This window comes from Labeo rohita, chromosome 20 (assembly GCF_022985175.1).
Source record: "Labeo rohita strain BAU-BD-2019 chromosome 20, IGBB_LRoh.1.0, whole genome shotgun sequence".
NCBI lineage: Eukaryota > Metazoa > Chordata > Actinopteri > Cypriniformes > Cyprinidae > Labeo > Labeo rohita.
In genome coordinates, this window is record NC_066888.1 from 10,933,875 (window position 1) to 10,951,115 (window position 17,241).

General features: G+C 36.3%; 1 protein-coding gene across 1 annotated transcript; it reads right to left on the reverse strand.

The window, feature by feature from the left end:
* Window positions 1-1,227: 1,227 nt before the first annotated feature.
* si:ch73-74h11.1 (desmoglein-2) lies at window positions 1,228-16,027 on the reverse strand. Its single transcript, XM_051139464.1, has 14 exons — window positions 15,913-16,027; window positions 14,430-14,537; window positions 11,362-11,520; window positions 11,106-11,244; window positions 10,732-10,901; window positions 10,490-10,624; window positions 10,185-10,370; window positions 6,973-7,646; window positions 6,642-6,784; window positions 5,281-5,502; window positions 4,957-5,196; window positions 4,754-4,872; window positions 4,321-4,647; window positions 1,228-2,182 (listed from the first exon to the last, which is right to left on the reverse strand). The coding sequence occupies exons 1-14, from the start codon at window positions 15,967-15,969 to the stop codon at window positions 1,331-1,333; spliced, it is 3,531 nt and encodes a 1,176-aa protein (XP_050995421.1). The 5' UTR covers window positions 15,970-16,027; the 3' UTR covers window positions 1,228-1,330.
* Between the last annotated feature and the right edge of the window lie 1,214 nt (window positions 16,028-17,241).

A 17,241-nucleotide genomic window follows, 5' to 3' on the forward strand; every position in this document is an offset into this window, starting at 1 on the left:
AGCATAAAATAATAATAATATATTATAGACTACCATACCATCTTTATTTTTATTTTTTAAAAAAAATTCATTTCATTGATCAAATTTATCATTATTAATATGTTGAGTAGAATTTTTTCAGGTTTCTTTGATGAATAGAAAGTTCAGAATAACATAATTTATCTGAAATTACCAGCATAAAATGTAATACATAATGTAGACTACCATACCATCTTTATTTTTATTTTTATTTTTATTTTATTTAAAGAATTAATTTCTTTAGCAAGGATGCATAAAATTGATTAAAATTTACAATAAAGACTTGTTCACTGTTCAAAAAATCTATTTCAAATAAATCTGTCATTTTGTTCATTTTGTTTCATTCAAAGAATCATAAAAAATATCAGTTTCCAAATATTAAACAACTAGTTTCAACATTGATAATAAGAAATGTTTCTTAAGCAATAAAAATTTCTATCTATCTATCTATCTATCTATCTATCTATCTATCTATCTATCTATCTATCTATCTATCTATCTATCTACCAGTCAAAAGTTTTTGAACAGTAAGATTTTAAATGTTTTTAATTTAATCCAAAGTACAGCAATAACAGTAACATTTAGAAATATTTTACTATATTAAATAATTGTTTTCTGTTCGAATGTAATTTTAAATGTAATTTATTCATGTGATTTTAAAGCTGATTTTTTAGCATCATTACTCTAGTCACATGATCCTTCAGAAATCATTTCAATAATCTGATTCATGCTCAAAAAACATTTATCATTATTACTATGTTGAAAACAGCTGAGTAGAATTTTTTCAAGTTTCTTTGATGAATAGAAAGTTCAGAATAACATAATTTATCTGAAATAGAAATCTTTTGTAACATTATAAATGTCTTTTTTTTAATCACTTTTCTATAATTTCTTTCCCCAAAAATATATACTTATTCCAAGCTTTTGAATGGTATAATGTATAATGTTACAAAAGCTTTTTATTTCAGATAAATGCTGACCTTTGGATGTTTCTATATTTATCATATTGATGATGATATGACAATAATAATAAATGTTTCTTGAACAGCAAACCAGCATATTAAAATGATTTCTGAAGAGTCAAGTGACACTTAAAATGGGAGTAATGATGCTGAAAATTTAGCTTTGATCACAGGAATAAATTACATTTTAAAATATATTAAACTAGAAAGCATTTATTTTAAATAGTAAAAATATGTCTACCTACCGACCTCCCCTATTGATCTACAATGATATCTCGTTTTGTTTCACCAAAATAAGGGTTAATTTTGTACCCTGTTATTGTAGCTTTTTTTCTTGGATCTTCTCATATCTATTTAGATGGCACAGTTTTTACTTTAGGCTCCACTCCTTTAGTACCCAACGGCTCGGGTGTCTTCTTTTTCTTTTGTTTGCCCAGTGTTGAAACATCAGCTAGCAAGATTGGTGGTGTGCCAGTCGCCCCTGGCATTGAGCTCTCCTGAAAGTGCGTCTGCATTAGCAGTACGCCACCAGGCGATCCAATGGGAGACGAGACGGGGCTAAATCCTAGCACCTGTTCCTGTCCTTCCATTTGCAGCTGTATTGGCTGATTACCAGCTACAGGGGCTCCATTAACCACATACATTGCTTGTTGTCCTCGGCTTAGAGTCGCCTGTGAAAGATTTCCACCTTGGAGGATCAAACCTTCCGTCCCAGGATTCCCATTTATTACATACAAACCCTGAGTGGGACTCTCAACAAAAACCGTGTTTGGAATTTGCTGCTCCACTAAGTAGTATAGAGGCTGCTGTTGCACGAAAACCATCTGGCTTGCTTTGGCAGTTGAAAGTGTGGCTGATTTATTAATCGTCTCAACTTTGGTAAGAGAGCTATGTTGTACTTCTTGTGGAGGTGGGATGGTTTTGGTAACCTGGACGGCGCTGGTGCTGACAGAGCTCTCGGTTTTGAAGCTGGTTTCAACTGATTTGACAGTTTTGGGAGGTGGTAAAGAAGGCTCTGGAGGATGGCATATCTCTGCTAGGGTAAGGAACTTTGACCCCAGGTTGTTTAGGAACTCCAGGTCATTGTCAGACTCAAGGATGCTGCAGGGACCAACAGAGCCAGCAGGGCTGCCTTGACCCTCATACTCATACAACAGAAGACCGTCTTTCTGAGGCGAGTTTGCTGCAAGACAGTGTGCTTTCTGCAATAAAGAATCAAAGGAAAATTCAGAATCATTTAGAAACTGGACTTGTAAACTGGTTTTGTTTAAATGGAACCCCAGGTTCCATTAAGACGTGTATGGTTATACACTCTTAAAAATAAAGGTGCTTCACAATGCCATAGAAGAACCTTTTTTGTTTAAATGGTTTCATAAAGAACCTTCATCATCTGAAGAACCTTTATGTTTCACAAAAGGTTCTTTGTGGTGAATGAAGGTTCTTTAGATTCTAAAAAGGTAAGAAAGAGATGGTTTTTAAAGAACCTTTGACTGAATCAAAAATGGTTCTTCTATGGCATCACTGTGAAGAACCTTTTAAAGCACCTTTATTTTTAAGAGTGTATGTAACATAAATGATGTCTCTTACTAAAATATGTTGTAGAAAACCCATGAAAGATTCATGTTATTTTAAAAAAATCCACACTGATTTATATATATTTTGGACTATTGGGGGCGCCATTATTTCGATGATATAAAATGGTTGCACTCAGTGAGCTACTGGTGTTACCTGTTGCTTTTTTTTTAACACAGATCTAAAAGAGCTTAGAGGTGGCGATGGATATGAGCGGAGTCAAGGAGTCACTCGAAATCGAGTGCTGAGAAACTTGTTCGGTGGTGTCGTGACAAGCATTGGCATGTTTACATGTTTCTTGTCTCTGCCGTTTGTAAGCTCTTTCAATAGCTGTGGTCTACAAAAGCATCAAGTCTGAAATGGACAGAACAAAGACGGTCTTTAGGAAGTTTTTTTTTCATCCGCCGGCATCTTTCCATTCTTTCCTTTACTTCTTATCGCTAGAAAGGCAGTGAAAACTTGCACCGCTTCTCTTTTGCCCTTCGACTGAAAATTACAACCAAAAGCCGCATGACGTAGCATCATATCAGCATTTTATTTTCTGAGTTGTGTTGCAGTAAAAATATCAACAGGTAGCGTCAGTAGCTCACAGAGTGCTACCATTTCATGCCATCAAAATAATGGCAACCCCATAGTCCAAAATATGTATAAAACGATGTGGATTTTTTTAATATCGTAAGTCTTTCATGGGTTTTCTGCTACATATTCAGTAAGAGACATCCATTTATGTCATATTAAGCCAGAAATGTCTTAATACCCAGGGTTCCCTTTAAAAATGGGTGTTGCTACTTTCTTTAACATGCCAAGAAGAACTTAGACAGAGGTCAAGATGGCTATTGACTAACAGTCTAAATTTGTATCTGTTCCTCACACAAAAGCTATTTTATTACTTCAGAGGGCTTGGGATATGGTGCATAAGTTTTATGCGCAACTTTTATGATACTCTTACGGTGTTGATTTGACTTTTAGAGCTTGGCAATGTTCTCATTCATTTTTATTCAACTAAAAAGCTTGGCCAAGATCCTCCTTTGTGTTCCACAGAAGAGAAATCTTTGTATGACCTTAATGGAGTAGATCACTTCCAAGATGTTCATGTCTTTCTTTCTTCAGTCGTAAAGAAATCATGTTTTTTGAAGAAAACATTTCAGGAATTATCTCCATATATGGACTTCTATGGTGCCCGCAATTTGAACTTCCAAAATGCAACTTCAAAGGGCTCTAAACGATCCTAGACGAGGTTTTATCTAGCGAAGCAATTGGTCATTTTCTCTCTCTCTCTCTTTCTATATATATACATATTTTTTTTTTTACCTCAAATGTTCTGCGAGTACTCTGTGCATTCTGGTTCAATACAGTTAGGGTGTGTTTTATTTTCTTATCCAACTTCAAAATCATCCTACATCGCTGCAGAAGTACCAACCCATTGTTTACAAAGTGAACGTGCAAAGAAAGTCAAATACCCTTTTTCCAAAAAAATGTAAAACAGCAATGTAGGACGATTTTGAAGTTGGAGAAGAAAATAAGATGGGAGTTTTTCAGCCTACCCTAACTGTCTTGAACGGGACTGCACAGAGTACACATGCGCATGGAAAAGCTAAACAAGACGAGCACTTGTTAAAAAGTATATCATTTTAATTTTTTTTTCTAAATGACTGATTTAAATAACTGAAGAAAGAAAGACATAAACATCTTGGATGACAATAAAGTAAGTACATTATCTGTAAATTTTTGCTTTGGAAGTGAACTACTGAATAAAAAAATTGTATACCTGAGAGTAGTATTGATTGAGAAAGGCATCTCCGACTGTCATATCCTCATATATGTCTTGTTTTTCAAACGCGAGTGATGTAGAGTAGAGAGCACTGTTGTGCTGGTTGGCTGTTGAAAGGGTGTTTTGCTGGTACCAAAACCTTTTGCTGTCAGTTTCTGTAAACCCATCGTTTATTTCCCTCTTGAATGTTCTGTTGTCATTTACGACACTTGCTTGAAGGGGCAATGAGGATACGTTATTGGATACATTGTTAGAAAAGGTTCCATTCTGGAGCACTTGCTTTTGGTCTGTTGTCGCAACAGGACTGCTGAGAAGAGGAACCTCCTACAGTACATACAAAATTAAGTCCACACGTTGTAAAACCAAAGTGTTTTCTCTTTTAATTTTGCATTTGGATTTGCTTTTTTTGCATTTGGAATTGCTTTTTTACCTTGTCCTCTCCTATGCCTTCAGTGTGATATTCAATTAGAGATTCTTTAGCGTCAAAGGGCAAATCTGTGAATTGGCCTTTGGACCCACACCGGCAGAAGATCAGGAGGAAGGGTACCACTGAAAATGCAAGGAGCAAAGAGTTTTATAAACTCTCTTAGGATGCCAAGCTGTATGAATGTGATTCACACATGCATAACTTACAGAGGAGCAAAGCTACGCCACTGAGGAACATGCCAATGGCTGGTGTTCCTATTTTAAATGGTAAGCCACGTTGTGCGGCCACCCTTGGCCCACATGAGCCTTTTTTCTCACAGCTGCAAACTTCTACATCAAACTTTTGGTTGTCCGGACAGGCCAGACCCTGAGCGTCAGAGACTTTCACTGTCAGTTTGTACGTGCCTGGCCACAAAGCCTCCAGCGCATAAAAGCTCACTGTTGTTCCTACAAATAAGATATACATTCAATATAAATTGCATTCGGGAGTTAGTTTTGTGTTTTAAGTGCATAAACCTGCTTCATCTTTACCGTTCACAGGCACCATTTTCCATTTTCCCACACTTTCCTCTTCTATCAGAACAAAGTGGTAAGGTGCACCATTTGGATCAGCATCCTTATCGAAAGCTGTGACATTTACCACTTTATTATTAGCACAAGTTTGTTGATAGGTGCTGGTCAGTGTGGGGCAGTGGTCATTTGAGTCCTCCACCTTTAATGCTATTGTCCCAGTAGCTGTCTTAGCTGGCACATCTAAAAATATGAAAGAAAAATGTAAAAAATACAAAATATGATATAAAAATCCATATAAATGTCCAGCAGTGACACCAACAGTGACTTCTCTCGCCTCCCCTGAGCCCATTGAGTTTTAACAGACCTCCTAAAGCGTGCAGTGAGTTTGGTGGGGGGTAACTGAGAATGAGTCACATGAGAGGAAACAATGCCTCCATGCCTCCACTATTATGATCGTCTGTGATTGGTTAATGCGATAAATTCGGCCTCTTGTGTTTGTGCGCATTCACAAATGAGTCTGAATTAACAATATAACACCGTTAATGGGAAGACTAATAAAAAAGTAGGTAAACAACTCACACACTTAGATATAACCACTTTGTTATGTCAAAATAAGCCTTAAATGGCCTGAAAACATGATCTGTGTTTTTTTAGTGAGGAATCAGCTTGTTGAAATTAAAGGTACAGTCAAATTTAGACACCTTTAACATCTCTCACATTTATTCGCCGTAGTTTAGAAAATGGTAATATATGAAGAACTCAAACTGTGTCAAAACAAATTCATCTTGATAATGTCAGATAACTTTGATAACTTTAAAGATATGTAGCAAAACATGGTCAGGTGAAAATGTCAAATTTAACTTATGAGATTCATTCTTGGATTTATTACATAGAATAGCCTATTAATTTACATTGTTAATGTAAAATTAAAATATAGATTTTTATTCTGGTAGTGTAAGTAATGTTTATTTAACCAAGAAAATGTGACTAGGACATGAATTTACATTTAATAATTTAAAAAAAAATAAATGTGAGAACTTTGCCACCTCATTTCAGAACACCACTGTACGCCACTGATCTATACCTAATCTAGATCTATATAAATAAATATTTTAACAACAATATTTAGATACTTATTACTATTTACATATTTACAGCATATTATTATTTAGTTTCATTATTTACCATCCTATTTATACAAAAAATGCCCATCCAGAAAAAAAGTCCAAAGTCCAAAACCTTTTAAAAGACTTTCAAAAGTAGTTTAACAGGTTAAGTAGTTTCTCTCTGCTTATTTGAACATAAATATTTGTCTTCCTGACAAATATTGGAGTTCATATTCAATTCATCATAGCAGACTAGAAAATGCTGGTGCTTGCCTTGAGTCATGCAGATAATCTTTGCGAAGTAGGTTCCATTGACCAAAAACTTTGATTCTCGATCAGGAGCCTTCATCAGTTTAATCTCAGCAGTTTCCTCATCAATGGTTAGCCAGTTATTAGGATCATGACCTTTAGCGTACCTGTGTGTTCAATTAATGTTCAAAACAATGACATGAACATATCTGATCTAAGTATAATCAAATCAATAATAAGGATCAATAACAGCAATGATGGAAATCAATAATAGCTATTATTATTTACAAATACAATCAATTAATATAATTCTATATTAAAAAAACATTACCTTGAAAAACCGCTTAAAGCTCACCTCACATTTTCAGCTGGTTCTCCAGTGTCACCATCCAAAGCAGCATACGTGCCCAGCACTACTGGGAAATCTTCATCATCTGTATCTTCTGATACTGGGAAGTCTTTCACAGAAGGTGAGAAGCTAGGACCATCAGGTAGGTTGTTTACACTGATCTTGACTGGGTAACCTTTCCCAGCTGGCTTTTTATCAGGATCAGATCCGGGTTTGCCAGAAGGTTTAGTACCAGGTTTTGTTCTAGGCTTGACACCAGGTGAGGGGCCGGGTTTAGCTCCAGGCTTAACTCCAGGTTTACCATCAGGTTTAAGCCCAACATCGCCACCTGCATCCACTCCCAGATCCACTCCACCACCCAGATCCAATCCAGCATCCAGTCCAGCACCTACATCCAATCCAGCACCCAAATCCAGTCCTGCATCCAGCCCTGCATCCAATCCCGCATCCAATCCTGCATCCAGTCCAGCATCCAGTCCAACTCCCAAACCTAAGCCTAATCCTAACCCCGCCCCCAAACCTGCTCCCGCCCCAGCCCCTGCTCCTAGGCCCGCTCCAGCCCCTTCTAAATTCTTGTCCAGATTAACATCCAGCTCTAAAGCACTTCCGTTAATGAAAGGAGCTACATTTGAAATAACCAAACTGAGGTCCAATTCTTTTATCTTTTCAAAATCAACAGGCTTCAGAGGGGCGGATAGAAATGGAAAAGGGAAAAAAAACAAAATAATATAAATAAGATTACATAATGTAGGTTATTGTAACAGAAGGTACAGTGCCTTTCGAAAGTATTCATACCCCTTCATTTTTTTTTTTTTTTTTTTTTTTTTTTTTTTTCACGTTTTGTTGTTGCAGCCTTATGCTAAACGGCTTTAAATAAAAATTTTTCCCCACATCAATTTACACTCCATACACCATAATGACAAAGCAAAGACAGATTTGTGACAGCTTTGCAAATTTATTAAAAATAAAACACTGAAATAAGTACATTGCATAAATATTCATACCCTTAACTCAGTACTTAGCTGAAGCACCTTTACAGCCTCAAGTCTTTTTGTGTATGATGCAACAAGCTTTGCACATCTGCATTTGGCAATTATCTGCCATTCTTCACCTCACCTCTTCACCTCCCAAACTCTGTCAGCTTGGATGGGGGCTGGCAGACATTTTCAGGTCTTTCCAGAAATATTTGATGGTGTTCAAGCCAAGGCTCTGGCTGGGCCACTCAAGGCATTCACAGCATTGTCTGTAAGCCACTTGTGCTGTGTGCTTAGATCATTGTCTTGTTGGAAGGTGAATCTTCTGCCCAGTCTGAGGTTCTGAACGCTCTGGACTGGGTTTTCATTAAGGTTATCTCAATATTTTGGTGCATTGAGCTTTCCTTCTACTCTGAAGAGTCCCTCAGTCCCTGCCACTGAAAAACAGACCCACAGCATGAGGCTGCCACCACCACACTTTACTTTTGAGATAGTACTCTGCAGGTAATGAGCAGTGCTTGGTTTCCTTCAAATATAATGCTTAGAACTGAGGTTCATCAGACCAGAGAATCTTGTTTATCACAGTCTGAGCGTCCTTTAGGTGCTTTTTTGCAAACCCTAAGTGGGTTTTCATGTGTCTTCACTAAATAGAGAATTGAGTTTGGCCACACCACCATAAAGACCAGATTGGTGGAGTGTTGTAGTAATATTTGTCCTTCTGCAAGTTTCTTCCATCTGCATATACGATTATGGAGCTCAACTAGAGTGACCATCAGCTTCAAGGGCAAGGCCCTTCTCCATCAATTGCTCAGTTTTGTCCAGGAGGCCAGCTCTAGGAAGAGTTTCAAAACTCTAGTTGTTCAAAGCATCTTCCATTATGGATAATGAAGGCTACATGCTTCTGTGAACCTTCAATGCAGCAGAATTCTTTTCTGAACTGTTTCCCAGATCTGTGCCTTGACGCAAGCCTGTTTCTGAGCTCTACAGGCAGTTATTTTGACCTCAGGGCTTGGCTTTTGCTTTGATATGCATTTTCAGCTGTTAGACCTTTTATTGAGAGGTGTGTGCCTTTCCAAATCATACTCATTCAAATAAATGTGCCACAGTTTAACTCCACTCGAAAGTGTAGTAACATCTACAAGCAATATGAGTGCTCCTGAGCTAAATTTAAAGTGTCCCATACCAGATAAGGGTATGAATTTTCAGTTTTTCTAATAATTTTGCAAAGTTGTCACAAACCTGTTTTGTGCTTTGTCATTATGGTGTATGGAGTGTAGATTGATGTGGGAAAAAAAAGTAATGTAAAGCAGTTTAACATAAGGCATATGGCTGCAGCTTATCAAAATGAAAGGGTGTGAATACTTTCGCAAAGCACTGTACCTCTGAGAAGTGGCACATGAAGTAAATGAAAAACCTTTTAAATAATAATAGACTATTCCAAACTACGTAAAGGATTAGTTCACTTCCAGAATAACAATTTCCTGATAATTCACTCACCTCTATGTCATCCAAAATGTTCATATCTTTCTTTCTTGAGTCGAAAAGAAATTAAGGTTTTTGAGGAAAACATTCTATGATTTTTTTCCAAATAGTGAACTTCAATGGGGATCAATGAGTTGAAGGTTCAAATTGCAGTTTCAATTCAGCTTCAAAGGGCTTTACATGATCCCAGCCGAGGAATAAAGGTCTTATCTAGCGAAACTTCTGTTTACATTACACTTGACCTTTTCAACGGAATTATGTAATGCGTGCTGTTGAGCTAGTGCAAGACGAGCATTTGTGGTTAAAAAGTATATACAATGTCATTTTTTTTTTAGAAAATGACCGATTGTTTTTCTAGATAAGACCCTTATTCCTCAGCTGGGATCGTGTAGAGCCATTTGAAGCTGCATTGAAACTAGAATTTGGACTGGATGATCCCCATTGAAGTCCACTATATAGACAAAAATCCTGGAATGTTTTCCTCAAAAACCTTTTCAAATGAAGAAAGAAAGTCATGAACATCTTGGACGACATGGGGGTGAGTAAATTATCAGGAAATTTCTATTCTGAGAGTGAACTAATCCTTAAAGACTTTTTTCCTCCAAGAATGGCATCCTTAATTAGTTTTTTTTAATGATATCTAGACAATTTACCATACTGACAATTTGTATGAATTGCACTTTTTACAATAAATTAATAGATAGGACAAAAAAAAAAATGTCATTGACCCCTCAAAAAATAATAATGAAAAGGATTATTTACCTTGACAAGTTTTAGAATTCCCTCATTCGTTTTAAGGTCCGTTTCAATAGTGAAGAGATTGTCTTCATTTCCCTTGTGAATATCAAACACTGCCAGCCAGTTATCAGTGAATTCCAGATCCTTGTCCAGGGCTTTAATTCTCATGACAACCACATCAGTCACACCTTCATCAACACTGCCTGAATACTAACAGAGAAAAAGACATCAGTTGATAAATACAATCTGTACTATAGCACAAAAACTTTTTTGTCATTGAATAATCCCGCTGTTCACAGCATGCAAGCAAGGACATTTTAAGATCTTACCTCTTCTTTTTCAAGAGTGGGAACATTGTCATTTATATCCAAAACATGAATTTGCACCGTGCCTGTTCCTGTGTTGCCAGACGGAGCTCCGTTCATATCAACTCCTTGAACTATTAAAGTATATGTGTCATGTCTCTGTAAAAGACAGTTGGATTGGACAGTTCAACCTGGATTTAAATGATAATGTTGCATTTTTCATAAACTTCTGAATGTCATGCTTTACCAGTTTTCACATCCGTTACCTCTCGATCCAGGGTTTTCTCCTTCACATAGACTATCCCAGTTGTTTTATCAATGGAGAACATATGGCTGGATTCGGCTGGGGTTTGTCTTAATATACTGTACGCTATTTTGGAATTAAGAGTGTCCGGCTCATCCGCGTCAGTAGCTATTATCCGCATGACAGGGGTTCCTGTAGTTTCACAAGCATGTTGACAGAAAAATATGTCATTTTCTTTGATAATGGTAAAAATTGTAAAGTCTTACTGGAGCAGTAACCTATTTGCAGTAGCAAAAAGTGTGCTATTTAGAGAATTCTGTTTGTACTTAAGGAAGTTGGGAAACTTCTAGGGTTATATCAGAAAAACAGAAAAGCAATGTGGTAATAATAACCCACCAATCTTGCTGCTTTCCCACACAGATCCACTTTGCACTCTGAATATTGGTGAGTTATCATTCTGATCCTCAACTTTAACCTTCAGCTCAATGTTTTCCTCTGCTATTGATCCGTTACGAAATTTTGCTATGCCAGTCAGCTACAGAGGAACAAAAACGATATGTGCTTTTCAAGGTCTCTTAATTCAGTCATTACATGAATCATCATCTCATTTACGTGTCTATAATGTATTACCCAAGCATGGGGCACAACTCACATTGTATAAGGATGTTTTCTCTCTGTCTAGCAGGCCGGTGACCCTAACATAGCCATTTTCAGGATTGATAACAAACAAGTTATAGGGTGGTTTGTCAGAGCCGTGACCTGTTAGTCCATATTCCACCATTTGCCAGTTAATATCTTTATCAGACCGGATCTAGAAAAAAGCAAGACAATATTGAAAATGGCAGTGAATATATTGAAATATGTGAATGTAAAGCCGTTGTCACATCAGTGAAATGTTGTGGGCAAAGTAAGTCCATAATGTAGCGAATCACGAAGCATCAAAACAGAGAAAGCAAGTTCATTTGTATGGGAGTGTATGGGAGCTTCACACTTAAGCGGTGAATTGTGAACTGATTTGTCTGAGATCATCAAAAAGCTTGGGAAATGGTTGACTTTATGCAAATACCAAGTGAAAAACATACAGGTGGCAGCCTGTCGATATGAGGTTTAGGTAGTGACAACTAGAGCATTTTAAAATATGCAGATTGTGGTGGAGTTTCTGCTAGATTTATGTGTAAATCACATTTTTTTTTACACATTGGACACTTTGCAGTGGCTATATATAAAGTGGCATGTGAAAGTGTGGGAACCCCTTGCAGAATCTGTGAAAATGTAATATAAAATAAGAGAGATCATACAAAATGCATGTTATTTTTTATTTAGTACTGTCCTGGGGAAGATATTTTACATAAAAGATGTTTACATATAGTCCACAAGACAAAACAAATAGCTGAAATTATTAAAATAACCCCCTTCAAAAGTTTTTTAGCATCTTCCATTATGGATAATGAAGGCTACATGCTTCTGTGAACCTTCAAAACAGCAGAATTCCTTTCTGAACTGTTCCCCATATCTGTGTCTTGACGCAAGCCTGTTTCTGAGTTCTGCAGGCAGTTATTTTGACCTCAGGGCTTGGCTTTTGCTCTGATATGCATTTTCAGCTGTTAGACCTTTTATGGAGAGGTGTGTGCCTTTCCAAATCATACTCATTCAAATGAATTTGCCACAGTTTATCTCCACTCAAAAGTGTAGTAACATCTACAAGCAATATAAGTGCTCCTGAGCTCCCGCTCCATACCAGATAAGGGTATGAATTTCAGTTTTTTATTTCTAATAAATCTAATAAATAAAGTTGTCACAAACCTGTTTTGTGTTTTGTTATTATGGTGTATGGAGTGTAGATTGATCTGGAAAAAAAAAGTCATGTAAAGCAGTTTAACATAAGGCTTATGGCTGCAACATATCAAAACGAAGGGGTATGAATACTTTCGCAAGGCACTGTACCTCTGAGAAGTGCCTCAGAGTCGATGGCACATGAAGAAAATGAAAAACCTTTTTAAATAATAATAGATTATTCCAAACTATGTAAAGGATTAGTTCACTTCCAGAATAACAATTTCCTGATAATTCACTCACCTCTATGTCATCCAAAATGTTCATATCTGTCTTTCTTGAGTCGAAAAGAAATTAAGGTTTTTGAGCGAAACATTCTATAATTTTTCTTCATATAGTGTACTCCACTGGGGATCAACGGGATGAAGGGTCTTGACCTTTTCAATGTAATTATGTAATGTGTGCTGTTGAGCTAGTGCAAGACGAGCATTTGTGGTTAAAAAGTATATAAAATGTCTTTTTATTTTCTTTAGAAAATGACATTGTTTTTCTAGATAAGACCCTTATTCCTCAGCTGGGGTCGCGTAGAGCCATTTGAAGCTGCAGATATCAAGTGAAAAACATATAGGCGGCCTTTTGCATATTTGAACCCTTCCAAGCAGTGACTGTATGATTTTGAGATCCATCTTTTCACACTGAGGACAACTGAGAGACTCAAACACAACTATTAAAGAAGGTTCAAACATTCACTGATGCTCCAGAAGGAAACACGATGCATTAAGAGCCGGGGGTGAAAACTTTTTGAATTTGAAAATCAAGGTAAATTGTACTTAATTTGTCATTCGGGAAACATGCAAGTGTGTTCTGTTGCTTCCGAAGGGCAGTACTAAATGGAAGAAAAATGATATTTCAGTGAAATAAGAAAAATATGGACATCTTCATCCTGTTCAAAAGTTTTCACCCCCGGCTTCATCTATTTTTTTGTCTTGTGGACTATATGTAAACATCTTTTATGTAAAATATCTTACTCAGGACAGTACTAAATAAAAAATAACATGCATGTTGTATGATCTGTCTTATTTTGTTCAAATTATTCACATTTTCACAGATTCTGCAAGGGGTTCCCACACTTTCACATGCCACTGTATATGTTAAATATTGTCATTTGCATGCTTTCGCTGCGATTATACTGACTGTGTTTCCAAAACTTCAAATGACATTGTATCTTAGGTCATTTGGAAAGAAAGCTTGAGAAAGAAGTAGTAGTTCTGCCACTGTAGTGGATATTCACCATTACTCAGTGGTCACTTTCAAACCAAGCAGCTTCATATTGGTAAACACACAATTTTCCTGTTGCAGCATGCAAAGTAAATACCCCTATTTGTTTTATCATAAATTCTGTCTTACTAGAGGACATATTTGTGTCAATAACAACAACAACAACAACAATTTGACATGACCGACCCGAGTTCGAATCCACCTTTTGCCAAACTCCTTCCTCTTCCTTTTCACATCACATATCAGATTGGAAAGGCATTTATTTTCAATAAAATGAAGGAAATAACCAAAAAGTGTAAGATAAAGTGCCTAACGGGTGTTTATCTGTAAGGGTCAGGGGTATGTATAAAAATTTTTTTTAATAAAAATGATAATTTACACTCAATATGTAATTATTGCATACTGTTTTATAATGTACTACAATACTGAGGTGCAAATATCTCCCACGTTTTGCTGGGTCTCAAGAGGATATGCTGAGCAGTATGTATGTAGGGCAGCTTATGAAACAGGTGAAAATGTGAAGCTTTAAGAACCAGTAGATCCAGATCTCAAGTTTTTCAGATGATAGCACAAACAAGAAAAGATTGATATTAGGACCACCCATTGCAAGCATATGTAAATTATGTCTTTGGGGTATGTACAGGAACCCAAAAAAAGTAGAATGCTTACTTTTGCCACAAACTCCTCTTTTGTGTAGTCAACATTTTCATAAAGTCTTGTTGGTGGAAGAATCCATTCTCGTTTTCTTCGATTAGATCTGCTGTTGGCTCCCGATGCCTAAAAAATGAGATTTTTTTCAGAATGTTAGACCATTTCCAATGCACTGACATTGCTTCATTTACCATACTGTATTACTATTAACCACCCTTATGAAAATGTATTATTTTTAATAAAGTTGTCTTGTCTTCATTAAAATAATACACACTTCCAGAAAAAAGGTACAAAGCTCTCACTGGGGCGGTACAAAAGGTACAAAAGCTAAAAGGTACATCTTTAAACCTTATTTACCCTTAAATGGTCCAAATTACTACCTTATTAGTACTTTAAAAGTACATAATACCTAAAGTGTACATATTATTACCTTTTGATAGGGTGCCGCCCTAGTGAGAGTTTTGTACCCGTTTACCTGAGTGTATACTGTATGTTAAATCTTACACAATTCATGTAGAGATCTTTGAGATTTGTTCTTCTTACATTTTAGTGACCTTTTCATCCCTAGTCACGCCAATTTTATCTACAGTGTCAACTGTTTATGGTTGGCAACTGTTGATGGTTATTGAAAATAGATCCAAATGCTGTTTTTTTGTGTAAATTCTAACAATAATGGATTACCATAGCACTGGTTTACACCATGTGAAAGCAGATTTAGGTGGCCTTTTACATACTTTAGCTCTATGCTTGTAAATTCTTTTGGGAAATATTTATGACCTGCCATCTCAGCACTCCAGACATGTACATAGGAATGAACAGAATTGATAAATCAGTTAAAATTCATCTTCTTGCCTAAAAACAACAGGTAATGTCCATTTACGCAAAGCATGGATCAAAATTTTTCTTATAACTAACCAAACATGCATTCTCATGTAAACCTTTCCTCTTTACTGTACACTGAACTAGTACACATACTGTAAGAATCTGCTGCTGTAGCACAGAGTGCAGGTTTAAACTTGAGACTATGCTGTCCACAGGCGTTTTCATATTAACAAACAGATGCCTCTGTCTGCCATGTGGTTGAGATAACAAAAGGCCACAGCAATTAATGGCTATTTTGATACACATTTTACTATCACAGTGTAGTGGCTTGCTTAATGATATGAAAGGATATATCAATGTAAACACAAAATTATCAGATCAAACTGAACTGATCAGACCAAATCTATCCATTCAACAATGTATAATCTCACATTCAAAAGCTTTTTAAAAACTAAATATATTTATTGTTTTTGGTGAAGAAAACAGGTTAGAAAAGTTTTAGGAGTTAATGTGATCAGAAACAGCGGTGTGCCAAGTACACATAGTATGTTAATACTAAAACTGCTTTAGTATTACCTGTACTCATTATATATGCTTAAATATGTATGACAGAAACACAGTTGAGCTGACTATTCAGTATATATAATGCCAAAACACCTGTTGGTTCAGTGTGACTTACCACAATCCTGCACAGCAGCAGGACCAGACATATTCGTCCAAGCCAAATGGGAGACATGAGAGCTGTAGGTCAGACGTAAGCGGTCAGTCCTTGTTTCTCGTATATTCTCTTGTCTCTCAGTCGTGACCTGTTGATCAGATCAGTGAAGTGCTTGTGTAAAGGTTTGGAAATGGGGGGGCAGGTTACTGATCACTTTTTGGGTGGGGCATCTGAAAAAGCACTTGTACACACCCAGGCGTGAGGGTTTTCTGCTGTGGAGGAGCCCCCTACCACTTCTCTCTCCAGTTTCTGCTTTTATTCACACTTTGTATGAAACAAACAATAAATTCACATATTTATAATTATATTTTATATAAAGGGAGGTAATGCAACAGATTTAAACTGTAAAACTCAAGATATAGTGACTGTGACAGCTGTATGTGATGTTCCCAATAAGTATTTAGACACTTGAACGTAAAATGCAAGAGTTTCATTGCATAGCAAAATATCAACCAAATGTAAATTTTCAGAGTTGGTGGCTGAATTATATCAGTTCTCCTCAAGTTCACACTGATAGTAGATAGTCCTAGTAGATTCACATTATGTGAAAATAAAATTGGACAAAACCCTTTTTGTTAAATGTTTGGCCTGAAAAGGCCACACAGCCTTTCTTTTCAGGAAAACAAAAGGTTTGATATTTTGCAAAATGCAAATGCAAAAACATTTAAACATTTATAGCTTACATGTTCAAATACTTTTCAGTTCCTTTAAACAGACTGGCAACACTTTAAAGAACTTTGAGAATTCACCTGTGCTACAAGTTTATGTGCTACACCTCTCACTGAAACGCAGTCCGCCTCAAGCAAAACATACACAGAAAGGAAAAACCTGACCAGTGTGGTAAAAACATCAACACAGTTTCATACCACTGGATGGTGTGTGTATTAAAAAAAAATCACTCTAGCCAAATAAATGATAAATGGAATGTTGCTTTATTAAGCATGAATGGGGAAAAAATGATCTGGGTTACATAAAATGTCATGTAATGTTTTTTTTTTTTTTTTTTTTTTTTTTTTTTTTTTTTTTTTGTCATTATAACTTTGTTAATGAAATGACTTAAAGAGTAAAACACCACATGCATTTTTAGTGTTTGAAACTACTGGGGGAAAAAAGATACATTTTTACCACAAGACAACATTGCAACAAAATATGTTCCATGACAAAAATCCCAAGAGAAACCACATTTTAAAATACTGGAAAAAAAGATTAAATGTAGTAGTATCTGTGGTATGAATTCAACAGAACAGAACACTGACACCTCCCTACTGTTTACAGTAATGCAAACAGTAC